At 41.2% G+C, this 24,585-nt stretch overlaps 1 protein-coding gene across 4 annotated transcripts; it reads left to right on the top strand.

Annotated features, from left to right (window-relative positions):
* The first annotated feature begins 392 nt into the window (after nucleotides 1-392).
* pik3r1 (phosphoinositide-3-kinase, regulatory subunit 1 (alpha)) lies at nucleotides 393-24,028 on the top strand. Of its 4 annotated transcripts, none has more exons than XM_046066665.1 (15): nucleotides 393-649; nucleotides 1,716-2,358; nucleotides 12,636-12,728; nucleotides 12,908-12,982; nucleotides 13,310-13,441; nucleotides 14,076-14,277; nucleotides 14,641-14,723; nucleotides 19,048-19,249; nucleotides 19,365-19,545; nucleotides 19,646-19,771; nucleotides 19,852-19,994; nucleotides 20,100-20,276; nucleotides 20,387-20,461; nucleotides 20,558-20,728; nucleotides 21,204-24,028. In XM_046066665.1, exons 2-15 carry the CDS (start codon nucleotides 2,022-2,024, stop codon nucleotides 21,391-21,393), a joined length of 2,187 nt encoding a protein of 728 aa, XP_045922621.1. In that variant the 5' UTR covers nucleotides 393-649; nucleotides 1,716-2,021; the 3' UTR covers nucleotides 21,394-24,028. The 4 variants fall into 4 exon arrangements, with proteins under 4 accessions (XP_045922621.1, XP_045922622.1, XP_045922623.1 ...); XM_046066666.1 differs by having other exon boundaries at nucleotides 393-653; XM_046066667.1 differs by lacking the exons at nucleotides 393-649; nucleotides 1,716-2,358; nucleotides 12,636-12,728; ... (2 more) ...; nucleotides 14,076-14,277; nucleotides 14,641-14,723 and adding an exon at nucleotides 16,466-16,594.
* The last annotated feature ends 557 nt before the right edge of the window (nucleotides 24,029-24,585 follow it).

The raw sequence follows: 24,585 nt of genomic DNA, 5'->3' as shown, positions 1-24,585 counted from the left end.
ACGAAATGTACATTTGTAGTCCCTTCATGCCACAAACAGAGAGACAAAACCAGAGCAAAAGATAATAAAAAATACAAACCTATTAATTCACATTTAAATTTACTCTTGCCCTCATTTCTCTGGATGACAAAGCTGTGAAAATAATCCCCGTCGAGAGGAACAGATGCTTGTAATAAAAACCTGAAGGATCCTGGTGAACATTTCGTTTGCATGCAGAAGTTATGTAATTTCCATAGGTGTTTCGTGTTGCGTGCAAGGTCCATGGAGGGGGAGTGTTCCCTGCTAGTGAGGATCTGATTGGTCGGAATGAGTGACGGTTATGATTGACAGGGAGACAGGCCAATCCGCGGCCGTGCTTTGTCCCCTTGTTGGCCAGAGAGGCGACGTCCAGGGGAGCTTTTTTTGTTCAGGACTGGGAACTCGTGCCGTTATGTGGACAGGCTGTGGGCTGTAACAGTTTGTAAAGCTCGTAAAACCGGATTTAAACGCAAGCGGAGGATTTTTGTTTTCAATCGTGCTGGTAAATGATCTGATCAGGGTTGCATTTTATTGATAATACCACGCAACTCTGAAGTTTAACGAAGTGGAAGCGTTAAAGTGTGGAAGGGAGAGGACTCGTTGGATTCGCCTGTGGATTCATGAAGACTCGGTATGTAAGTTAACGTTAAGTTAACGTCACTGCTGTCCAAGCTCGCACATGTTGGCGTTGCAGCTAATTAAAAAATGATAATTTAAGAAGCTACGTGTAAGGTAGTTGCACTTTCCTGACTTTAGGTTAAACTGAAGTTAACGTTACTTTCTACAGTTGCGTTAACTTGCTGCCTTTTTTAATTTGCATATGTTTTTGGTCTAACTTTTTCTAACGTTAACTACTTTACCCTCAGTTGTTTTATGAAGAGCAACGGAAACTATTAGTAAACTCTTATGTAATAACTTCCAGCAGATAACTAATTAACTGTCGACCTTGTTAGCAAGCTGAAGCTAGCTAACGTTAGCTAACTGTGTATCATCCTGCTCCCTCAACGGGTTTTTTCAGACACTGAAACGTTGTTGGACTAAAAACTTAAGTAGAGTAGCTTCCCAACCATGCAAAACGTTTTCTAAAATGGTCTAGTTTGCTGCCAACACGTTTTGCAAACTTATCAAAGTAATAGGTAGCTTTTTAGTTATAGAAGCGTTGTGAACTTAAAGCTGTCACCGATAATGCTAATGTTAGCAGCTCGTTGGCTGAACAGCACTGAAGTCGACCTCCCAGCTTAGTGTGCTGTTAAATGTACCATCAAAATGTTATCAGCGTTGGAGTCTGCATCAGTAATCAGCACTGCATCAGTACTTTTTTCACCAGTTGATACGAGTTTCACCAAGAGAAACTGTAGTGCACTGACACCATAAACTATTAAATTGCAAATATTTAAGAAAGGGGGTTAATGTTACTGTTCATTAAAAACATGGCAAATAACGTTATTATCTGCTACCCACTTGGCATGTGGGGCCTGGTAAAGTTTGTATGAACTAAAAATATAAATTATATATATAAAGTATATAAATTCTGCCCATACACTAAAAACCCAATATGGCTTTTCTGCAGAACTATCACACTTTTAAATATTTTTTATGACTGTATTTTGTTAGTTCACATCAGAGCATTGTACATCAGATATACTGTAACTGTCTTATGCAGCGTGTTACAAATGGCCTTAATTCTCACCTTACAGGTCTGGATATAATTCTCAAGATCACAGCTGCAGGCCATTTATTGATGGGTGCATACTGTGAGGCAACACACCAAGAGGACTGGAAATCGTTTAGAAGAGACAGGAACGGTGAAAGAATGAAGACCACCTAGATATTGTTGTAACTGTCAAAGACTATATTTTTGTTGGAAGTATACACACACACACACAAGCATTTGAACTAGCAAATGTGTACCTGGACTAAAAACATAATCAGAGAAACCTGAAAAGTAACGTTGCCGGTTGAAGCTGAACTTCAGAGGAACACCTTGACACAAAGTGATCAATATGAGTGCTGAAGGATATCAGTACAGAGCGCTATATGACTACGTGAAGGAGAGGGAGGAGGACATTAATCTGCATGTAGGGGACATACTGTTGGTAAGCAAAGGCGCCCTGGTGGCTCTTGGGTACACGGATGGCCTGGAACAGAGGCCAGATGAGATTGGCTGGCTGCCAGGCTTCAATGAAACCACTCAGGAAAAAGGGGACTTCCCAGGGACATATGTCGAGTTCATTGGAAAGAAGTGGATCTCTCCCCCCACACCCAAGCCAAGGCCCCTCAGACCCTTACCTGTAGCTCCAGGCTCCTCTAAGGCGGAGACAGACTCCGACTCAGAGCAAGGTGAGTTTAATACCTGACCGCACAACTGTATAACTAACTGTAATTTTCATTATCAATTAATCCACCATTTTTTTTTTTCTTTTTTGAGTAATTGTTTGGTCTATAAAATGTCAGTAAATAGTAAAAAATGTCCATCAGTTGTTCCCATTATGACATTTTCAAACATTTGACCAGTAGTAAACAAACAAAATAAAAACTATTGAGAAGCTGCAACCAGTGAATATTTTGCTTTAGATTTATTACACATTCAATCTACTAATTGATTGAAGAATCAAAGTTGCAGCTCTAAGTATTCAGGTACAGAACTGGTGTATTTTTCTTTAAGCCTAAAGGTTCTTCTATTTGGGTATCCAGTATAGAGAGTTTGTTGCATCTTTTGTTGTCAATACTACAGCACAAGAAAGCACTAAGTCAGATTTCTTGCTGATTTTTTGTAATGCATTCTAGCTTTTCGTGATTTTCTGTGATTTGGGGTAAATGTTGTTGTGGTTATTGTCACTGCACTCAACTGCTGGAAACAACATCAATAATAACACAGTTTTGACACAGACGCATTGCTCACACGACTTCTTCAAGTAACAGGTTTAGTAAAATTTATAATTTCACATGGACACACATTGTGACAGATTCTTTATTGTTCTGCTCTGGCGCCAATGAAGAGCACCATGAATTGCTCATCGCTGAAATAATTCATATTGATTTGTCATGTTTCGGATTTCAGTTTGTGCCAATTTGTTGGTTGAGTAAATAACCTGTTAACATGCACTTTTGACCAAAGCAAGACAAAATATTCTTTGTCAAGGTGATGAAGGCTGAATGAAAGAGACAGCTGTGTCAATGAAACATGAAATTTACATTATAAACAGTTCAACTCATTGTATGACAAATTCTTGTTGCAAGGTCCGTTCACTTGCTTTTTTTCAGATCTTTCAGCAACTCTTTGCCTTAATCAGTGAAAGGAGTTTACTTAGTTGTTCCTCTATTCCTCTCTGGTCGTCCACTGACTCCCTGTTGATGACTAGATGTTGAGTGAAAACATAAACAACTCACAGATTCAGGTTAATAAAGTGTGTGAAATTTGCTGATTTTTGCTGAGTTGCAGTCTTTGACAACAAGTAGCTGTCCAGCTGCACTGAATGTGAACCAAGCTCAGTCCCAGAGGACAATGGCGCTGGCGTGTATCCAGGTTTTAGTACACCAGAGCATCTTGTGCCAGCCACATGTTATCAGTGGATATCATCTGTGCTTCTCTGCAAAGCCACATCTTAAGGGAATATAATTCCCTTATCAGTGTTGAGAAAGATGATTAGCTCACTGTATGCTGGTGATTAAGGAAAATTGCTTTTTCTCTGTAAGCCTGTGGGGAACAGCTAGGCTAGCGTTTTTTGGGGGGTTCATATTAGAGTTACGACTAACTTAGCAACAGTTGTATGAGGTCAGGACTCTTCAGATGCAGTCATATGGTTATTGGCAAAGAAATACTGGAGTTCAAAAATTCCTAATTTGGACCCACATATTTACAGCATGAAAATAAAACAACTTTGGAGCTAATGGAAGCTATTTCTTGCAGTTTTGGCAAATGTAGCCAAGCAGTGTTGCCCCATTTCATTTGCAATCTTACACAAAATTAAAATTAAAGATTAATTTCATCTCTTTGTTTCTGCTACAGAGACCGATCAAATGTCTTGTCTAAACACATTTGATCAATTGCTGTAGCAGAAACAGAGAGATGAAATTGATCTTTTATTTAACTTTGTGGAAGACTGCAAACAAGCAAAAAGTCAGAATATTACTTTAATGTAAGATAACAACAAGAAAACATGTCGAGGCATCTATAAGCAATAATACATTTTTTTTGTTCTCACTATTGCAACACTGACGCGTCACATTTCGTTCAAGCTCTGTGAATTTCAAGATGGTTGCGTGTAAAAATGTCCCTTTGAAATTTGAATCAATGTTACTCCTCAGGCCACAGCTATGAACTGCAATTAAAACTTGCATCTTTTTAAAGATTCTGCGGCTTGCATGAATGTGCGCCTAAAGCTTTCTGCTCACCTAAAGAGCAGCTGTAGTTGCCAGGTTTCTAGTTTCTACCCGTCTGTGGTACGATTGTGAAATTCTTTGCTGTGGCTAGCAGGGTGAGCGAGGAACTGCATAAAGGGAGCATGTGTTGAATGGCTGTGTTGTGGTAGAGTGGCAGCGCTGAGCCTGGAGCGAGTGTGAATGTAGCACCGGGAGAAGAAAAGTCTCTGTGTCCCGGGCTGTGAGAGATACAGAGAGAGGGGGGAGGGAAGGGGCCCTGAGGTTGCGGGTAAGGGAGAGAGAGCCCCTGTGTTTGCTAAAGGGCCGGTGTGAGGGATGTTGTGCAAAAGGATCAGGACTGGAGCGGAGCCGGGGGCTTGGTAGAGGGGCTGAAGCGGGCGCGGGGTACAGGGTGGGGGCCTTGTGAGGGACTTGGGCTCTGCATGCTCAAGGGAGCTTTGAAGAGGGTCTGAGTGTTTGTGATTTATTGCCCACCAACAAGGGATCTTGCTCCCTTCCTCCTACTCCTCAGCTTTTTTTTTTCACCCCCCCCCTTCTTTAAAAAAAAAATGTTTTGATAGTTCCTACAGTCAGCGCTGGTGGAGGGAAAAGAGGTGGAGAATGTAGGCTTGGAAAGGGGCCTCTCCTCTCTGAGCCATGAGTGCAGCAGATGTGGAGAGAGGGTGAGGGAGAGAAAGAGAAGTGGGCTAGGCTGGGAAACTGTTCCGCCTCATTCCAGCTCTCAGCCTTTAAAACATTAAAGTGTTGCTCCTTTTCTGGGCCTCTCAGTTGAGAGAATGTACATGTGCCTGGGCCCGCCAAGTAAAAGGAACTCTGCGGTTGAAACCGATAAAACAAAGCCTCCTCTAACTTCAGCTTCCAGCTCCGTTTGCTTGTTTGATTTCATACAGAAAAGCAGAATTGATTTTATACAAGTTTCAGCTTTTAAGCACTTTTTATATTTGTCAAACTCCTATAAGAATGAAATGCAAAGATGGGAAAAGTAAACTTTTCGAAATGTATTTCATCCTCACAATTTCTCAAAACTTTCATGAAGTTATACATTATATTTCTCAACATAGTTAATGCATGCCAGGCAGTGTCTTGAGTAAGAATCAATTGGTGTAATCATTATGTTGCTAAAAAAGCAAACTGCTTCCTGCAGTTCAGGAGTACAGTGTCATCCTTGGTAGCTGTTTGTAATGATGGTGTGATTCAGTGACCATGTCGGATATTAACTAAGGCGATGGCTCTGTGGTTAAATGTGTTGCGTGTTTATAATTGCTCTTTCTCGTCAAACAGTCTGAGTGAACATACTTCCACATGTTTGAGATAAAAGTGTGAATAACTGGTTGTTACTGTACATGCTCTCACAAGGTGCAGCCTACAAGCTCAGTCTTGCTTAAGGAAATATTTGATGCCATCGGGCATCTCATCTTGCTCGTCTGAGGCTGATCATTTTGAGTTCAGTTTTGAAGTAACTAACATTTTATTCAACTACAAACAACTTTAATTTCACTAAAAAACAAACACTTAACAAGAAGATTGTTTTCTGTAAAAAACTGACTCTTTTTATCACCAATAAGTACAAAATGTGAATTTTAAGACTTGTAGTGGAGCTATCATATATTTGCAACAGAGAAATTATGGAACATCCGGTAGTTCACTTTCTATGTGTGAAAGAAAGACATTTTAAAAAGGACTACTGGAAGGAAGAGAGCAGGCTTTACAAAGGAGACAGTCGCAGGGAGAGTAACTCTGCATAGCTGGAGACTGAGATAATGTAGCTCTCCTTCTCTGGGCCTCTTTAGTACTCAGCCTGACATCTGCTGTATTGAACACCCTTTCTGTCAGTGCTGTCAATTTCCTCTCTAAGAATTCACTTCTCCCAGCAGAGTTTTTTATAACGTGATAGTTTGCTGTGATGTAGTGTTCCTCTCTGTGGAACTAAAGGCAGCTGGGCCCAGGAATGTGTTGGCGCTTCTTTGGTGTAGGGGTGCGCACAGACTGCATGGTAGACTGATTTTGTAGCTTTGTGATGAATCAGTATTGTGCTAAGTGCTGATTGCAGTAACTTGGTGCACAATGCAACTGGACAATAAATGGTGGCACACTGAATAGGACCCCAGCGATTGCTGTTTTACACTGTCATTGTTACCAGTGTAGATGCTGCTGGTATGAGGCAAAATTTAAGTTTAATTTACTTTTTGAATTGGTATATTATAATTATTGTGAGGTGTTTTGTCACATTTGTTTGCTTTAGTTGCTTTATATCTATCAGCTTGTAATGTTGCCAGCATTAGTCAGAGGTGAGGAGAGTGGCTGCGCAAATCCTCTGTCTGCGAACGTCATACTCAAGCTGGATTTTGGCGTGTCATAGTTTCCAACATTGGGAGTGTGTCACAGAGGACAGTTTATTAAATGTCAACTTTTCTTTATCCACCTTATTTGTTTCCCCAAACGCACGCTAAAACGACAACACAGACTTGTCTTAAAATCCTAGCAACAGCATGTTAACAGGAATTGCTCACCTTGATTATAGATGTTTGGCTGATTGAAAGTGCAATAAGACACAGGCCTATAACTAGGGCTGCAAACTAACGATTATCTGAATTTCCGATTACGCGTCTTTCTATAAAACGTCAAAACTGTGAGAACTGCACATCAAAACATTGCAAAAACTCAAGATGTTATATTTTTAATGACCAACCCTCCAAAACCCAAAGAGAGTTTAGTTAACAGTCATGTAAGACAAAGAAAATGAGCAAATCCTCACATTTGAGAATCTGGATTGAAAGAGTATTTGCCAGTTTTGCCTGAAAAATTACTTTAATGACAGTTGTAGATCAGTTTGACCTATCAAGGGTTTGTTTTATTCAAACAATTCTTCATCTAACCGGTGCACTGTAAAAATGTTTTAATAATCTATGGTTTAGATCACCGTGTAACCTGGTTATAACACACAGCTGACCTATATGCAAAGCTAGTTTGAGTGGATATCTAAAACTAGTGACACATCCTCAACTGCTGAAAATATGTCCTAATTAAGAAAAACGAGGAGTGGTGTAATTTCAGGGCTCAATAAAATCAGTGTAATTCGATTTTTTTGTGATGGATCCATCAAGACTTGCGTGGAATTGTGTGCATGAAAGCGTGCATAACTGTTTCATTACTTGATTGTGTGCAGAGACTGAAGTCTGAATTAGCAAATCTTCTTTACTAGAGTCCAAGCATGTCTGCTAGCAGGATTAAGAAAGAGAGAGAGGGAGAGAGACAGGCTCATATACTTGAAGAAGTGGTGCAATAACACAGAAGTAAGATTAGAGAGGAATGAAAATTCAAGGGGAACAGAACAGTTATGTCAGATATGTGATGTATTAGAAAGGGAGGAGACAAGGTGTACTAGCTGGTGTAGCTAGGTAGTTTCTGTGAGCCTCGTGCAGGGGAGGATTACATAATGCATTGAAAAAGATCATAAGTTCCTTTTTAAAAAGCTCAACTGGAAACTCACTTTCCTATTTTGGGTCATAATGCCAGTCAGTTTTATTAAAAATAGAATACTTCCCTTAAGAGCTTTCTTGTACCTCTCAGTGTGCTACACCAAGGAAAATTCAAAGAGTCAAAACCAAAGAGCAGTCACAGCACACCCTTTCTGTGTACATCTCACACTACTTATGGCCATGTGTTTTCGCACAGACTTCACTCGGTTAAAAAAATTGGTAGACTATTAACTTGTGTTGCAAGTCGCGGTGGATATTTTACGCACGGACCAGGTAAAGCAGCAGTGAACACACACAGGGTGCAGGTGTTGGTTTCAGTTGTTTGATAGGTTGCGTCATTAATAAGCCGACCTGCGGCTCACCTGCTGCTGTGATAACGGATCGCGGGTGGAAATGTATGGGGGGGGGGAGACAAGTTCTCAGTCTTTTAGGCGACTTTATAAAACATACTGCTGATGGAGAAAATGGGGAGAGAGGCGGGGCAAGCTGGGGTGTTTACCTGATGTGTAGGTGTATGTGAGTGTGTCAGAGTGTTGGGAGAAGAGAATTCTGAGGCAGACTGTGCAAAGCATACTTAAAAACAATAAGAGTGGTCATGAAAATTTTAGATTATTTTTTGCTGGGGTGGCGGGGGTTTTAAAATCACGATGTCTGTCAGCCATCGCCGATGGACGATACCAATTTTGATGTGTCATTAATAAATATTGCATTAGAGAGAAGATTTGAACCATAAAATAGGTCATGTTTCATGTCAAAGGCCTGTCTCAATGCAATGTGATTGATATTTTGTATAAAATATTTTAGGGTGTTTTGGGAATTTACTGGTCTGCATAGATCTGACTGTACAGATTCAGGAGCTGCAGACTTGACCAGGTGTTTACATTTTCATTTAAATCAATCTGCATTATGACAACAGCTAGGAAAATATGATGAAGGTGGAAACTGGTTGAATCATCCTTGTATTATGTAGCTAATACTAAAGACTGTGTGTCTTGATTCTAAATACAACACTGGTCTCTCCTTGTGAACTCATGCATTCAAACTAACAGACAATATTTCAGGTATTACATTTGTGCTTCAGCTACTTGTCTCTCTAACATTTCCTTTTGATTAAAGAGGCCTTATCATTTGTGAGAGTTGTGCTTTGCAAAAACGAGTGCAAAATTGTATTGAAGTAGTAATTACTTTCTATATGTTATGTAGTGTGAATAATACTGATTCACAGTTAATTGCACACCAGGATACTCTGGTGAAATTTGTAGGGTTTGTGATTGACACATGGTCTGCTCTGTATAGGGTTAATTGCCAGGCTGTAGCAACAGTCTCCTCATTGGCTGTTGCTTAGCATTTGCACTGCATCTTCCACCCTGCAGGAGGAGACATTGCCTGCCCTTTTTTTTTTTACTTCCTTCAGCTCAAAGCTGGATGTTTCATTGATTTATAGCACAAGCAAGCATGTTACAGCATGTTAAGCATTTCACTTGGAAACATGTCAATGAAAAATCTGTGCTTTTCTTGTATGTTTCATGTTGTTGAAGGTCTGAATAATGGTTATCAGCTGAACCCTTTTTTCATAAATGATACTGTTCTGATAATCCACCTTTAAATCTTTGTGCATTGTAACAAGTAATGCACTTGGTGCATCTATAATGTGTGGTCACGTGTGGTGTGGTGTGGTACTTTCCGTGGGTTATTCATTTTCATTGGCGTGCCTCGGCTAGACCTTTTTCAGACAAGAAGAAACGGTATAACCTGAAAATGCTGGTTACTTGAGTAGGACCTCCTAAATATATCTAAAGTGTGTACTATCTTTAGTGCCTCCGTGGTGCCCCGGCCCTGTCCTGCCCACAGTCTGCAGTTTGTTCGGCTCAGACATACCGTTTCAGCCGGGTAGATTGTCTCTCTCACACACACACACACACACACACACACACACACACACACACACACACACACACACACACACACACACACACACACACACACACACACACACACACACACACCGCAGCAACAGCAGCAGCTGCATCGGCTTCCTCAACCTGCGGTTCACTAACTGACTACTGACTGGCAGAGGCCTTTTGGGATATCATGAGAAGGTCTGCCAAACATGCAGGCTTGCAGAGACATGTCCAAGGGGCCCCCGTCTCCTTACCCTCCTTTCCCATTTTGCCACAGAAACCAACTTTCATTGAGTCGCATGTGAGGCTCCTCAGCTGTTCTAAACAGAGCAAGACAGCAGTAATACATTGTTATTACTGTAGTAACACTGCAGTATTACAAAGAGGATTGGCATTGATATGCAAACTGGTATTAAGAGGTATTATAATTTTGCTACGAATGCTGGTGTTTCTGAATGTTTACAGCCCACCAGAGTTAACCAGCGTTTCAGCTGCACTCACAGTATACACTCTGAGGTTTGCAGAAAATACTTTCATCTCTTCTGCCATTTGCAAACAGTTCTGAAAGATGTGGTAAAATTGGCTGTACCAGTTTGCTCGACAGCAGTGAAAGCTATCTAGTGATCTAGTTAAATGAACGTAAGTGTTTTTATTTTTTTATGTGTGTTTCCATGGTTAGAAGCTGTCTACAGTAGGGGACATGTTGACCGATTGATCCCATGCCAAAGCAACTCAGAAATCATCACTGATAGCTAGAAACATTTCTGCCATATTTCATCTGCTATGCAATACAGTTCCATTGGTGCCCAAACTATCACATCGTTGACAGTACCAAGAAGCAACTCTATCTCCGGCCTGGCCTGTGTCACTCATGGGTCAGACGCAGACACAGTAAATAAACACAAACCTTTGGATCACTTTTAAGAATTGCAAGAAGAAGAAGAAATGCAAGGCAGATGCTCTTAAACTTATGTATTCTTGCTCTGGAGTTTTAAAAGTGTTAACTGTTTCCAAAATGCCACATTTATAAGCATCTTATAAAGAGTTAAGTTTGTCGGGAATGTTATCTACTAATCTACCACAGGATTTTGCAGTCGGGGAATTTGGGTGGCGTTTAAATTTACTTCAGGTTGTGAATTGAGTTTCTCAGAAAGAGGTTGGCTGCCGAATGGCATCTGTGTTAGATATCTTGTCTGGGAGAAAGGTTACACTTCCAAGGTGTGCGATGGCAGCACTGCGTGTCTTGATCTCTATTTAGGGAAACTCTGGTGTTCCATGTCAGAGTTCACTGCTTCTGAGAAAACCCCCCTCCAGCTTTGCATTTCCAATAATGTCTTCCAGATGACCAGTTGTCTTACATGGAGTTCTGTGGTTAGAAGGACTTTGGCAAGCCCGTTACTTCACACGCAACATGGCAGCCTAAAGGATATGGATTTGGATAAAGTTGTTCATTATTTGCCTGATTGAACACTCTTTGGTGGAAGTGGGGTAGCTCCTTGGTAATGACAAGCGTGCATGGATCAATGGGGAGAAGTAGATGGCCCGCTTTAATGCCTGATTCAAAAATTTTAATTATTTTTAAGGTAGAAAGAAAAATATGGTCACCAGAAAGGGTTCCATTCATAGTATTTCAGCATTTTGAGGGTCGAACAGTTGAGCCTTTCAGAAAAGTGCCTTTTCGAACTACGCCTTTGCAAATCCAAATAAAATCCTTGCCAACCCCTTCATCCTTTCATGTCCACACCTGGATGCAAAGTTCTAAAGGAAACATGAGTAAAAAAACTCAGACCTGGCTTACCTCATATCACAGGGTATTTGCTTAGCTCCTTGGTCCACCAAACCCCAACTTCAATGCTCAGCACCTCCGTTTCTTCAATCAGGCTGTTGTAAATGCACACCTTTTTACTTTTGAAGGCAGTCCTTTGGTCTCGTACCTGCTTCCCTTTGAAATTCTGAGTAGTTTGTAAATCATGTGCCTAATCAACCTTTGCTGGTTCAGATGAATTACAGCCTTTGCAATTTAATGTCACATGAACATTTATCACAACTTCTGATTATTAGCAGACAATGTCATTTTTTTATTGGCCACATCCTAATTTTTGCCAGCATTTGCTCTCTATTGAATTTGCTGATATGAAATTGGAACTTGCCTAAATAGTGTACAAAATAAACCTCTTCATTTTCACCACTCACCTCAGAAAGAAATGCCCCAAGTGAAATCTCCTTAGAGCCATTATCAAAGCAACCAGAAATATGACACAATATCCTCTTATTAAAGATTATGTCACTGTTCACACAAAGCACATTTGTATTTTCACTATACGGAAGATGCTTATACATTTTGCATGCATGTGTGAGGAAAAACTGCTCTTAGGTGTGTTTCGTCATGCATCACTTGCATTTCTGTTAGTGTTATTCTTTCGTCATTATTTGCAGTCATCCCTCAAAGGAATTCCCTATAATATACTGTGAAGTCATGATACAAAATGATAATTATGTCTAGTAAAAATACCAAGCATTGCATAGTTAGTGCTGCTCATCTGTTAGGACGTGATGCTTTTCTTTGTCTTATGTGATAATAAACTAGTATATTTATTAAGAAATTTGATTGCATCACCTCTAGTTTTTCACCATTTCCTGACTTGTCATAGAAAAAATAATGAGTCAACTAATATGGAAATAATCTGAAAATAATAGATAAATCGCAGGCCTACTGCTAAAGACTTTGTACAACTAAATCTTTGACTTCTCTCTGACAGGTTAGGTTGGTAACTTATGCAAGTTAAGCCTGTTTTTTTTTGTTTTTTTATCCTTTTGGAAATCACCTTTGTTGACAGTCTGTTATCCCCTCCAGGTTTCTGTGTGCTGGACTTGACAGAACAGTTTTCCCTTCCAGAGACCGCTCCGCCCTTGCTCACCGGACTGCTTGAAGCTATTGAGAGGAAAGGTGAGGAACTTCATATCACTCACCTTGACTGCACTTGAGTTTTTAATGTTGACTGTTAACACTGACGTCTTTTATTTATTTTTTTAAACCACATTTGACTGTGTGACTAATGTGACCTGTTACACAGAACCAAATGAGTCAAATGTAACGTAACAATGTGTTTGGCTGATTATTTGCAGGTCTTGATAACCCCACTTTATATCGAACATTTACTGCTGGTGGTGGACTTGAAGTCAGACAGTGTTTTGATTGTGGTAAGTAGCTTTTCTTATCACCCCAACCTAAACGAAGCCTTGTATGTTTCAAAAAGTTAAGCGAGGGAGACAAATACAGAAAAGAGGAAGTCTGACGCAAGTGGTGATGACAAACCAAGTTAATGTAATGAGGTGAAAGATTTGCATGTGTACGTGTACAGTGTGTTCAAAATAACAGAAAGGGACATGGTTTGTGGAGGCCTATACTGCATCCATGGTTGCATCTCCATATGCATGATATAGTTTTGCAGATTGTACATGAGCATGTAATTAAAGATTTCACTGTGCAGGAAGGAGTTTTTAAACACATGTTGTTTTGCACTTCAGATTCTCCCTCACCAGAACTGGATCAGTTAGAACTTCCAGTCCTGTGTGACGGTCTACGCAGGTACCTGCAGGATCTCCCCCAGCCCATCATCCCCACTGCAATATATGCTCAGCTGGTCCACACTGCCAAAGGTGAGAGCAGACGACCCGGTGCACAGATTGAGTGATCATTTGTGAACCTAACCTAAAACAGAAGTGCTGACGTGATGCACTCATGCTGTTACTGAACATTGAGTACTTTGCACAGAAAACCACAAGACTCAGTCATTACCCTTTGGCCCTCAAAAAAGACTTGTATAAAAGAATGAGACCTTTAGGACATACAAGATTTTAGAAAAGCATGTAGTAAAGGATGTAATTAGTGCATTTTGTCACTTTGTTTTAACATAGGCCTGGTCTGTCTTGCTTTCTCTGTTGCAAGCACAGACAAAATTTTCACACCACACACTGCATTCTCTTGCTGTCACATGGCCAGAAACAGGATATATGTGGTTAATAGGAACTAAAACAAGCATGTAGGTTTATCTCTAGCATCTCTAAGCAGCCAATCACCTGTCAGTGTACCTTACACTCATTGTCAACCACACAATCTCTCTGCGGTTTCCAACCCTAACTGCACATGACGCTTTTTTTCCACCTCTTCATTCTTTAAAGACGCAGCTTTCGTTTATGCTTCTTGATCTTCAACTGAGTTAAGCTTTGACGCAGGATCATTTTTTCACATCTGCCTCACTGACCTCCCGGCCGTTCTCATCTGTTTCAACAGAGGTGGTGAATCCTGCGGAATGTACCCAGCTGCTACGTTGCATTGCCAGCACCCCAAGCTTGCCTCCCCAATACTGGCTAACACTCCAGTGTCTTCTAAGGCATTTCGCTAGAGTGTGCCAAAACAGCTCCAAGAACCTGCTCAGCGCCAGAGCCCTGGGCGAGATCTTCAGCCCTGTGTTTTTCAGACAACAGGCTACCAGGTGGGTGTCTGAGCAGCCGGTGTCATCATGCCTCGCTCCTGCAAAGATAGACTCAGGCAGCAGACAGACGAGTGTGCAGGCTCAATCATGCAATACTGAGACACACAGACTCTCAAACATGCACATTTGCAGACACTCGCATTCAGGCAGTCTCACCCACTGTCGGAGCGAAGTCTGTCAAGCATTCATGGGTTTCAGCTGTACACAGATATAGGTTGGAGCTTTTCTACTTACCAGCTGTGCTGTGCAATTAAAGTAGCTAAGCCTGAATTACCATCAGATTGAAACCAGCACAGAGCAACTAGAGCAGGCTGTAAAACATACTTTATTTAACTTGCCTTTTCTCTCACCGCACCACCACAGTTGTGAACCCAGCTTGGATGCTCACATCAAGATCATTGAGATTCTGGTGACCAGTGAAGGGAGTGAAAGTCAGACAGCTCCAGGTAGTTAACTACTTAATTTTTTTCATCCACAAAGGGTTTAAATGCTGTTTTTTTTTTTTTTTTTTGCATTGCATTTCTACTGCTTTGTAAGGAATGTGTGGCGCATTTAATTATTTGATGCATGAGAACATGAGTGTATGTTCTGCAGGGTCTCAGCGCTGCAGAACATGAACTGAACACCTCTAGTATTAATAGCTTGAAGAAAGGTGTTGAGACTTGCAACTGCTGCATTTATAGAGGGCCACTGGGTACACAGTGGAGGTAAAATGCTGACTTTGTATGGCGAAAGCAAGTTGAGAATACTTTATCATGTACTGGTCAGTGGATACAGGTGTAAGACATTTCCTGATCTTTGTTGCAGAACAGTGAAGAGCTGCAGCTACTTTCTGGTTTCACAGTAAATGAAATGTTGCACAAGGTTTCGATAAGGCTTTGCTGGATACAGAGTAAATCTTAATTATTATAATAGTTGTTGATTTTGTGTCTGTATGACTTCTGAAGTTAGGTGCATGGTGGACATGATTACTAGGTTAGATATGAATGCCAAAAACTGATAAAATCTCATTTGACATTCTGGTTTCCTTCTCAGGACTTATTTTTTCTGTTTGGTTTTGTTATTAGGTGGTAAAATGTCAAACAGAGCTGCACAAAGTCACTGTTCATGGCCGGTACAGTGGTAGTCTGCATAGAAGAAGGTAGCTTTGTGTGTGTGTGTGTGTGTGTGCGCGGTGCATTGCGTGGTGCATTGCGTGGCACAGTTATGCTTTTACAGGTCTAGTTAAAAGCTCTGTCGTTGGCTGGCCCAGAGGCCCAGGACTGGCTGTGGCTGTTTAAACATTTTATTACCTGTTAGGTCTATTTATAAAGTTCCTGTGCATGGGCCATGCTCAGCTGTCTGTAATTTGCACCTGCGGGAGCACTTTGGCAGTGGGATGGAGTGATGGATTGAAGGGCGGCCCGGCAGGCGGGCGAGACACAAACCCCGATATACCTTTTTATACTTCTTTTAACACACATGCGTGAACATAGAGCAAAGTTCAGGCATGCCAAGCTGATTTCAGTCACCTGTCTCATACAGATAAGAGTGTGTGTGTGTGTCCTCCCAGTTACTGTGTGCCTATTTTAAGTAAGCGACAAAAGGCCCACTTAGATTTGGTTGGCTGGAAAGTCGGCCTGCTCCACAGAGCGCTTCTTGTTAACTGAGAGCTGCTTCCAGTTTCTAAGGCCACTCTCCTCCCGTCCTGCGTTCTCCCTCTGCCTGGATCCCCACATGCCCCCCCCCCCCCCCCCCCCCCCCCCCCCCCCCCCCCCCCCCCCCCCCCCCCCCCCACCTCAAAGTGCCCACCTCAGCAAATATTTGAAACTTTGCAAGTTAATCATAAGACTGAACACCCCCGCCCACCTCCTCCTTTACAAACAGAAAGAAAGGGAGTGACCAGAGAGACGGGGAGAGAGAGAGAGAGAGAGAGGCACTGGCACGAGTGGCTGCTTTCAGAACAGGCTGCACTGACACCAGAGCAGCTACTGCTAATCATTAACTACCTGCCTCCACGGGAGCAGGCCTGACAGACAGACAGAGAGAGAGAGACCCCTTTACCTCACTCGCAGCAGGAACTGAGCAGCCAGACAGTCGCATGTTGCACCTGCCTCACGTCGAGCGGATTACCTGGATTGTGTTAAGAAGCACATAAAGCCTTTTTAAGAATTTAAAAAAAAAGCCACATCCAGCTTCTCAGTGGCCTAAACTATGAAATGGAACTTTACTGGAGGACTTGAAAGTAACTCTGTTGGATTTAATTTACCTTTTGGGAATAAAAGAGAAGCTATAAGGAAGAGATTGTTGACTCATCAAAACATGCACAACTTGCAACGTAAGTTTAAAGCTCTACATCTTTTGTTTTAAAGGGGGAAAAAAAAAACACTTTTCTAGTTTTGTCACACAAATGTGGAACAGTGTGTTTGTACTGCTTCTGCCCTCAAGCTATAACGAAAAGGGCCACATGGGTAGAATAAGACAAGTACCACAGCTTAAGAAAAGACGAACAAGAATAATAGGTTTTTGTTTTCTTTTAGCCTCCAGTCATATCTGTCAGCGAACAGTTTAGCCTAAAGTTGCAGCTCATGCTGTATAGTTATGAGCTATTCCTACAGACCGCATAGATACTTCTGCGTTACTCTCAAGTTAATGAATCTTAAGAGTTCAGTGAAGATTTTCAGTTTGGACCTTACATATTCTCTACAGCTAGTGTATGGCCACAGTGGAGAAGGGCAAGTTTATGTTAAATCAAACAAGTATTGTTAAACCAGACAGACAATTATTGTCGTATCATTTTCTGTACAATTCTTAAAGTTCCATTTAATTTAGGTCACAGTCATGTCATGAGTCACTCTCATGTTAAACATTTTTCCAGGACACTGAGTTGTAGGTAATGTAATCAGTATAGGTTCTTCTTAAGAGTTAGGGTTAGCTGCGCCTAAGTTGAACCTAGGACGTTCCACTTGAATCCTTATACCTTACCAAGAACTAGGTCTATTTTAATTTCACTCAGGAAATCAAGGGAGCTATCTCTGTCATGCCGAGTGTCACGCTGTGGGATTACAGGCGTATTTCAGAGCTCTGGGTGCCACTGACTGGGCCAAGCATTATAATTTAGCTGCGTACGTGCTGCTGCAGCAGAGCTGGCTTTGTCTGAGTGCCAGCAGTGGGACGGACTAAACCCCCGCACGACACATGCAGAGAGGAGGGGCTGAGCAAACCTGCAGGAGAGCGAGCAGCCAAGCTCGACAGAGAGAGAGGGGATGACAGAGGAAAAGTATGGAACAGGCTGCCGGTCCTTCCCCGCCCCTCTGCTAGTGGAGAGATGCTGCACGTTGGCTTTTAAGATGGACGCATACTAGGACATACCGCTGGATGCTGCAGGGAGAGTTATGAGTGATTTCGCTTTTATCTGCGGTGTTGTAAAGAATTGAAGCAGGGAGGTAAAAGATTTCAGAATGACCTCATCGCTCTCGGGAAATTAAAGATGCAGGAGTGGTTGGTGACAGACCCCCTGTCTGATTGGCTGTGGTAAGTGATGTAACACGTTACTGAGCAGGCTGCCCTTAATGGCTTTTTCAAATGGGTGTTAAGGTGGACATTAAAAAACAGTTTATTGTGCAGGTTTTTGGAGTTAGTCAAATATGCAAGCTGTCTTTCTGTAGAAATTAGTCTGTGGAGCTGTTTCCAAGATACTGTCAAGACTAGATAGTCCACTTGAGTGTTTTTTAGAATTAGAAAATTCTAGTAATCCTGAGATGAAATGTGATCTGATTAGAAGGCAGACGTGCTGAGAAGTGTAGCGGAAACATGTGCTGTGGTTGAAATGGTAGGCGGCATTTTGCACAATTGCAGTTGTCTGGCAACCGTGAACAGTGCTGGCGGTCTCAGTGAGCAAAGTCCTGCAAGGTCCATTGTAGCAGAAAGGGTGTTAATGCAGAGGAAGTGAACAAAGGCGCCGCAGATTTGTGGGTTAAAAATAGCTCTGCTGTAGCTAGTGTCTGCTTGCCACTGCTGATTTAAGATTTCTTTTTAGAGCCACAGAAGCTGTTGCTTGCGCCGATGAGTCAATCACTTGATTTTCACAAGTAGACGCCATGCAAATCTGACTCTTTGTGCCACTTTTAAGCTGCAACAGGAAAAGGAGATTTAGTGATCGGAGGGAATGATAATTATCTTAACAGAATCTGGTCATTTAACGATTAAACTCTATGGTGAGCTTTGCGATAATAAATTTTACTGTTTTTTTTATTTTTTTTTATTATAAAATGCATTTTAAATATTTGTTTTCCTCTTTAAAGAAATCCATAAACTTGCTGGTGGAACAGTATTGCCGTATTTGCAGCTTGGAATATTTATAGATATCTCCTTTTTCTTGAATGAAATTCATTCTCCCTGACTCATCCCTCCCTCATGCTTCCTTTCCCCTCCCACCGCCCTGGCATTAACCCCCTCACTGTCGGAGAGGGCAGCGTTTTTTTCATCCCTATTTAATCAATGGGTAAAAAAAAAAGGATGAGTCAGAGTTAGTGTGTGTGTTTCCCAGCATCTGCAAAGAGCTTGATTCCCCTGAAATTATTAAATCGATTCAAATAGTGTAGTGGATCTCAAATTTGGTGTTGTATTTTCTGCAGCTTTAAAGAAGAAAAACAAAATAAATAGATGTTAATCGTAACAGGTCAGAAAATCATCCATTTAATTCAAAATGTAAACACGAGCACGTACAGGCTCCAATCACATCGCAGTACGTCTGTTTACATTCTGTATTCGCTCCTCTTGTTCCCACAGCTCTACCTCCGAAGCCACCCAAGCCCACATCTGTGACTAACAACGGTATGAACAACAACATGGCTCTACAAGACGCCGAATGGTACTGGGGAGACATCTCAAGGGAGGAGGTCAATGAGAAACTGAGGGACACTGCGGACGGTACGTTTCTGGTGCGAGACGCATCTACAAAAATGCACGGAGACTACACTCTGACTCTGAGGTAAGCCATCCTTCTCCTTTCACTTTGAAACCATTTCTTCTTATCAACCATCTTGTATTTATTTTTGTCAGTTTCTTTAACCAGTGTTGTTGCTATTTTTTGGTTTCCTCTATAGGAAAGGAGGAAACAACAAGCTCATTAAGATATTCCATCGGGATGGGAAGTACGGCTTCTCAGACCCTCTGACATTCGGCTCTGTCGTTGAGCTCATCAACCACTATCGCAACGAGTCACTGGCGCAGTACAACCCCAAGCTAGATGTCAAGCTGCTGTATCCAGTCTCCAAACACCAGCAGGTCAGACGTCCGCTTCATCTGAACTCGCACGTTTACACATTTGCTTATGTTTAAGCAATTTAACCACAACTTCTTATCTCGGTTGTGAATATTTTTTCAGGATCAGGTGGTGAAAGAAGACAACATTGAAGCTGTGGGGAGGAAGCTCTGCGAGTACCACCAGCAGTACCAGGAGAAGAACAAAGAGTACGACCGCCTGTACGAAGAATACACCAGAACTTCACAAGTGAGTACCATCCACAGCCAACCTGCGATCAAGAATGTTACTGCAGTGTTCATGTACTAATACTGTGCCCCTGCGTCCAGGAAATCCAAATGAAAAGGACGGCTATAGAGGCTTTTAATGAAACTATAAAGATATTTGAGGAGCAGTGCCAAACACAAGAGCGGTACAGCAAGGAGTACATTGAAAAGTTCAGGAGAGAAGGCAACGACAAGGAGATCCAGAGGTAAGAATGTGCCACACGTTTACACCAGCTGTGTAAAAGATGCAACAGAAGCGGATAATAAAAATTAAATTGTGTGCAAAACTCATGCTTCTTTGTCGCTTTCAGGATTATGGGCAACTACGAGAAGTTAAAGTCCCGAATAAGTGAAATCGTAGACAGCAAGCGCCGACTGGAGGAAGATCTGAAGAAACAGGCGGCCGACTACAGAGAGATCGACAAGAGGATGAACAGCATCAAGCCCGACCTCATCCAGCTCCGCAAGACCAGAGATCAGTATCTCATGTAAGTACGGTGCCGTGGCTGCTTCAGAAACTAAAAGCTTCCCTTTGTAGAAACTCAAAATGGCACTGCCCTGGTTTCTCACGTCCACGTGTTTCCTCCTCTCTCGTTAGGTGGTTGACCCAGAAGGGAGTCAGACAGAAGAAACTCAACGAGTGGCTCGGTATCAAGAACGAGAACACAGAAGAGTGAGCATCCATTTTAATTTCAACAAATTCACTGACATGAGACACAAATGCCTTTTGACCTCACGACTTACTTTTGTGCGCTTTTGTATTTTCTAGTCAATACTCTATGGTGGACGACGACGAAGACCTTCCTCATCACGACGAGCGATCCTGGAAACTGGGCAACATCAATCGACTACAGGCGGAGGCTCTCCTCCAGGGCAAGAGAGACGGAACATTCCTGGTTCGAGACAGCAGCAAAGCAGGATGCTACGCCTGCAGTGTTGTGTATGTATCAGCCTGCGTGCTTTTTTTCACACAGCCGTTAGAGGATAGGTTCGGTCTTTAAATGATAGTCAGGTAAACGCTGCTGTAATCATTCCTCCTGTTCATACTGCAAAGTAATATCGCTTCCTAAAAATTTCAGTGGTGCTTCTGACTTGACTTCAACAAATCAAGTCGATGTCTTCTAAAGTTAATCTTTTTTTTGGGACAAAATTCCCTCTTCTTGTTCGTATCCAGCAGGGGAACACAAAGAGGAGAATTTATACTTTATAAGATATTGACTCCTATTGAAGCCTGACATTAGCTCCAGGTAAGTTTGAAATATGTTTTTGCACAAAACAAGGAGGAATGATTACAGCAAGTAAAAACCTACCTTTAACAGCTGATCCAGATATTCGAAAAGAGCGAGCGGTTTAGTCTGTAAAGAAAGGGGCGGTCAGAAAGAAGACTTTTATTGACTGTTGTCTTCTCTTTGCAGAGTGGAAGGCGAGGTGAAGCACTGCGTCATCAACAAGACCCCCTCAGGTTATGGCTTTGCCGAGCCGTACAACCTGTACAGCTCGTTAAAAGAACTCGTACTCCACTACCAGCACACGTCTTTGGTCCAGCACAATGACTCTCTGAATGTGACGCTAGCGTACCCGGTTTATGCCCAGCAGAGGCGGTGAGGACCCGGATAAATACACACATGGACACAAGAAAAGGCCTCATGGGAGTTGGAGATACGTGTCCTCAGACTCCATGATTAAGAAGAGGCTCCGTTTGCCGAAGTCAGACTTGAAATCAGAGGAAAGAAAGGCGCAGTACAGCCTGAAACATTTCAGTGACTTTGCCTGACCATGAGGCTGAGGCGAGTCTGAATGTACATTTCTTTCTCTTTTGCTTTTTGTGGGAGCACAGAATCAAGCAGACTGCTGAACCCTCCCCCAGCAGAGGACATTTGAGGCCTTTTCCTAACGGTGCTTGTTCGTTTTCAAAGCTTTACCAGCCGGGAATGTCTAATCGCAGCAGATAAACTCTTCAAATGGAACTGTACCCACCGGCCACAACTTTGTTTTTCCACTTTTGTTTTTTCCTTTCACGTCATCTATGTGTGAGTGTGTGTGTGTGTGTGTGTGTGTGTGTGTGTTTGTCTGTATTTCTGCACAAGTGTTTCTGTGTATGTGGCTGTGAGTGAGTGTGAATTGTCCATGTGACCAAAACTCATAGAATCAGGAAAGCTGTGTGAGACGTTGGCGGGCTGTGTAACACATACGCTTGTGTTAACTGTTGAGTAGCAGACCGTGGGGTCTGCTAATATATGTAGCAAAATGGCACTTTTTAAACAAAGTTTAATTTTTTTTTTTTTTTTAAAAGACTCCTATGGACTTTTATCAGAAGAGCAGAGAGCCTTCTTACTGTTGAGCATTATAGCGCAGAAGTAAACTTGATCTTTACTGTGGGCAGGTGAAACTATGAATGGACTATTTCGTGTACATATGTGAAAAGTCGTGAATCAAAGTGCACCATACCAAAAAGGATCAGTTCCTGTTCAGTTCTGTTCTGATCTGCTATGCAATTCTTTCTCCATTATTTCTTCAGAATTGTGTTTTATTCTAATGCAACCCACAATATAAGCTTGTTTTATTGCTTGAAAAGTATCTTTTCCTGTGTAAATATCCAAGAGGATATTTTGTCAAAATGCCAAGATAATAATAGCAACATACACTTTATTTTAACAACTGGTATAAGATGGAAAAGATGAGTATTTTATTAGTGTCTTTCCTATATTTTTTTTTTTTGGCTTCAAACTAATGTTCTTCTCAGGCAGAGCCTTTTGAGTATTTGAGCTGCTTCAGTCACAAGTACTATTTCTTACAGAGCTAAGCAAAGCATACATGCAGTTCTTTGTTGAGACGGACAAAGAAAGGTCGAGCACTCAGAGAATGGCATGATGGGATTGTACAACTGTCGTCAACCATCACCACGAACACAACAGTATAGATTTATTTTGTTATAAGATATATGTTCCCACATGAGAATATATCAAAAGCAGACTGGTGTGTTCAACTGATGGATATTGTTATTAAAGATCAATATACGTTGTCCACTTAGTATTTTTCTGTATCAGAAAATCACTGTGTTTACATAGGAGGATTAGCTCATTTCAGATCTGTCTGTAATTTCATGTTTCAAGAGGACAACATGTGCCAGTGGAATCCATGACAGAAACATTTTGCCACAGCTCAAATGCATTTCTTTCCTCATCTTTATTCTAGCTTATTACAAGCCCAATGATTCAAGGAACAAACCCAGTGGACTGGTAATTATGATCAAAAATATTTTAGATTAAGCTTTTAGGAAAAAAACAACTAGCAATTGGAAAACCTCATTAAGTCTAAATGATGTGGAAAATTAAATCACTCGAATGACAAAATGTCTTAATAATGCATGTATTTTACAATCCTAGATCTACTTGCCATTTATTAGTTTAGATGACACTTTAGTCCCACACCAAAATTTAGTCATGGTCAGCACAGCTGTCAAGTTAAACTAACAAGTTAGAAAATAAATAACCTAATATCATTTTAATTTTCATGTCAAATCTTACTCTTAATTCTCTCCATCTTTGGCACAACTTCTTTGTCTACATGTGTATAAACAGGTTTATGACGACAGCTAAGCCTCCACTCGTGTCACTTCCTGTCAAAAGAAATGTGGATAATCAATTATGTCAACCGTTTTGAGAGAAACGCTGCGTGAACTATGACTACAGGGGGAAAAAAAAAAAAAAAAGCCAGCACAGAAACACTTAGTTTTTAGTTTCTTTGCGTATTATTATTCTTACACCCCCACCCCATGGCAGAACTGTCCTGCAGCTTGAGCAAGCTACTACAATGTATTTTAGATGTATTTGGTCAGATTACTCATCCAAGATTAAATTCTTAGCTCACTGATAGAAACTGTCATTTGTCCTAGGTTTTATCACTTCTATGTCATGTCTATTAGATAATATCAGACATTTGTTTTACTAGAAGTCTGATTTTATTTACCTCCCTAACAGCTGCTGGCATGAACTTTGTTTCATATTGTCAAAAATGGTCTTTGACAAAATGCACCGTTATTTTCTCTGCCCCAATTCTGGGTTGTATGATTATTTTAGGTGTCTCTTTTTTTTCTTTTTTTTTTTTATTTGCTCATCTTTTTGTGGGTGTCCCCAGACATAATGATTGGATTGAGATTTACCAGTGTTTCCCAGTTTTGCTTCAAATCTGTATTGGGCTTTGTTAAAATTGAATTAAAACACTTCTTTTTAAGAAAAAAGTCTTGTTATTGGATTAAATGTGCAACGTTAGTCGGTCGCCACATGTCTCAACAACTATTGGATGGATTGCCATTAAATTTTGTTTGTGATCCCAACTTTTCCTCTCGCGTCACGCTGAGATTGTTTAAGGCTTTTAGGCAGCTAACAATTACTTTCATTATTGTTTAATTTGCCAATTATTTTCTGGATAAGTAACTTTTTGTCAGAAACAAAAGTGAAAAATGCCTGTAATGTTATACTCCATGGTGATGTCTTAATACTGCTTGTTTAATCAACCAAAGACTAAGAATTATTTTAATTATCCGTTACTTTGCTAATTATTTTTTCAAATAATTGTTTGTATCTTAAATATCCAAAATAGTGAAAAGCTGTCCGCCGCATCCCTGCGTCTTAAATTAGTCCAAACAGCAGTCTTAAACCCAAAGAAATTCAGTTCACTATCACCGTTTAAAAAATTAAGGGTAGTGTTGTAGTCAAGACCGCCCAAACCGAGACCAAGTCAAGACCAAGACCGTGGGAGAGCGAGACCAAGTCAAGACCAAGACCAGTTCCCCAC

Source organism: Micropterus dolomieu, linkage group LG13, assembly GCF_021292245.1.
Source record: "Micropterus dolomieu isolate WLL.071019.BEF.003 ecotype Adirondacks linkage group LG13, ASM2129224v1, whole genome shotgun sequence".
Lineage (NCBI taxonomy): Eukaryota > Metazoa > Chordata > Actinopteri > Centrarchiformes > Centrarchidae > Micropterus > Micropterus dolomieu.
The sequence above is the reverse complement of the archived record's forward strand: the minus strand, read 5'-3'. Positions and strand labels throughout refer to the sequence as shown.

Excerpts from the sequence above, each read along its gene's own strand:
- pik3r1 (XM_046066665.1), top strand. The coding sequence starts at position 2,022 with ATGAGTGCTGAAGGATATCAGTACAGAGCGCTATATGACTACGTGAAG. Across the intron at positions 12,729-12,907 it reads TGAAGCTATTGAGAGGAAAG|GTCTTGATAACCCCACTTTA; the intron begins GTGAGGAACTTC and ends GATTATTTGCAG. Across the intron at positions 19,546-19,645 it reads CAGTCTCCAAACACCAGCAG|GATCAGGTGGTGAAAGAAGA; the intron begins GTCAGACGTCCG and ends ATATTTTTTCAG.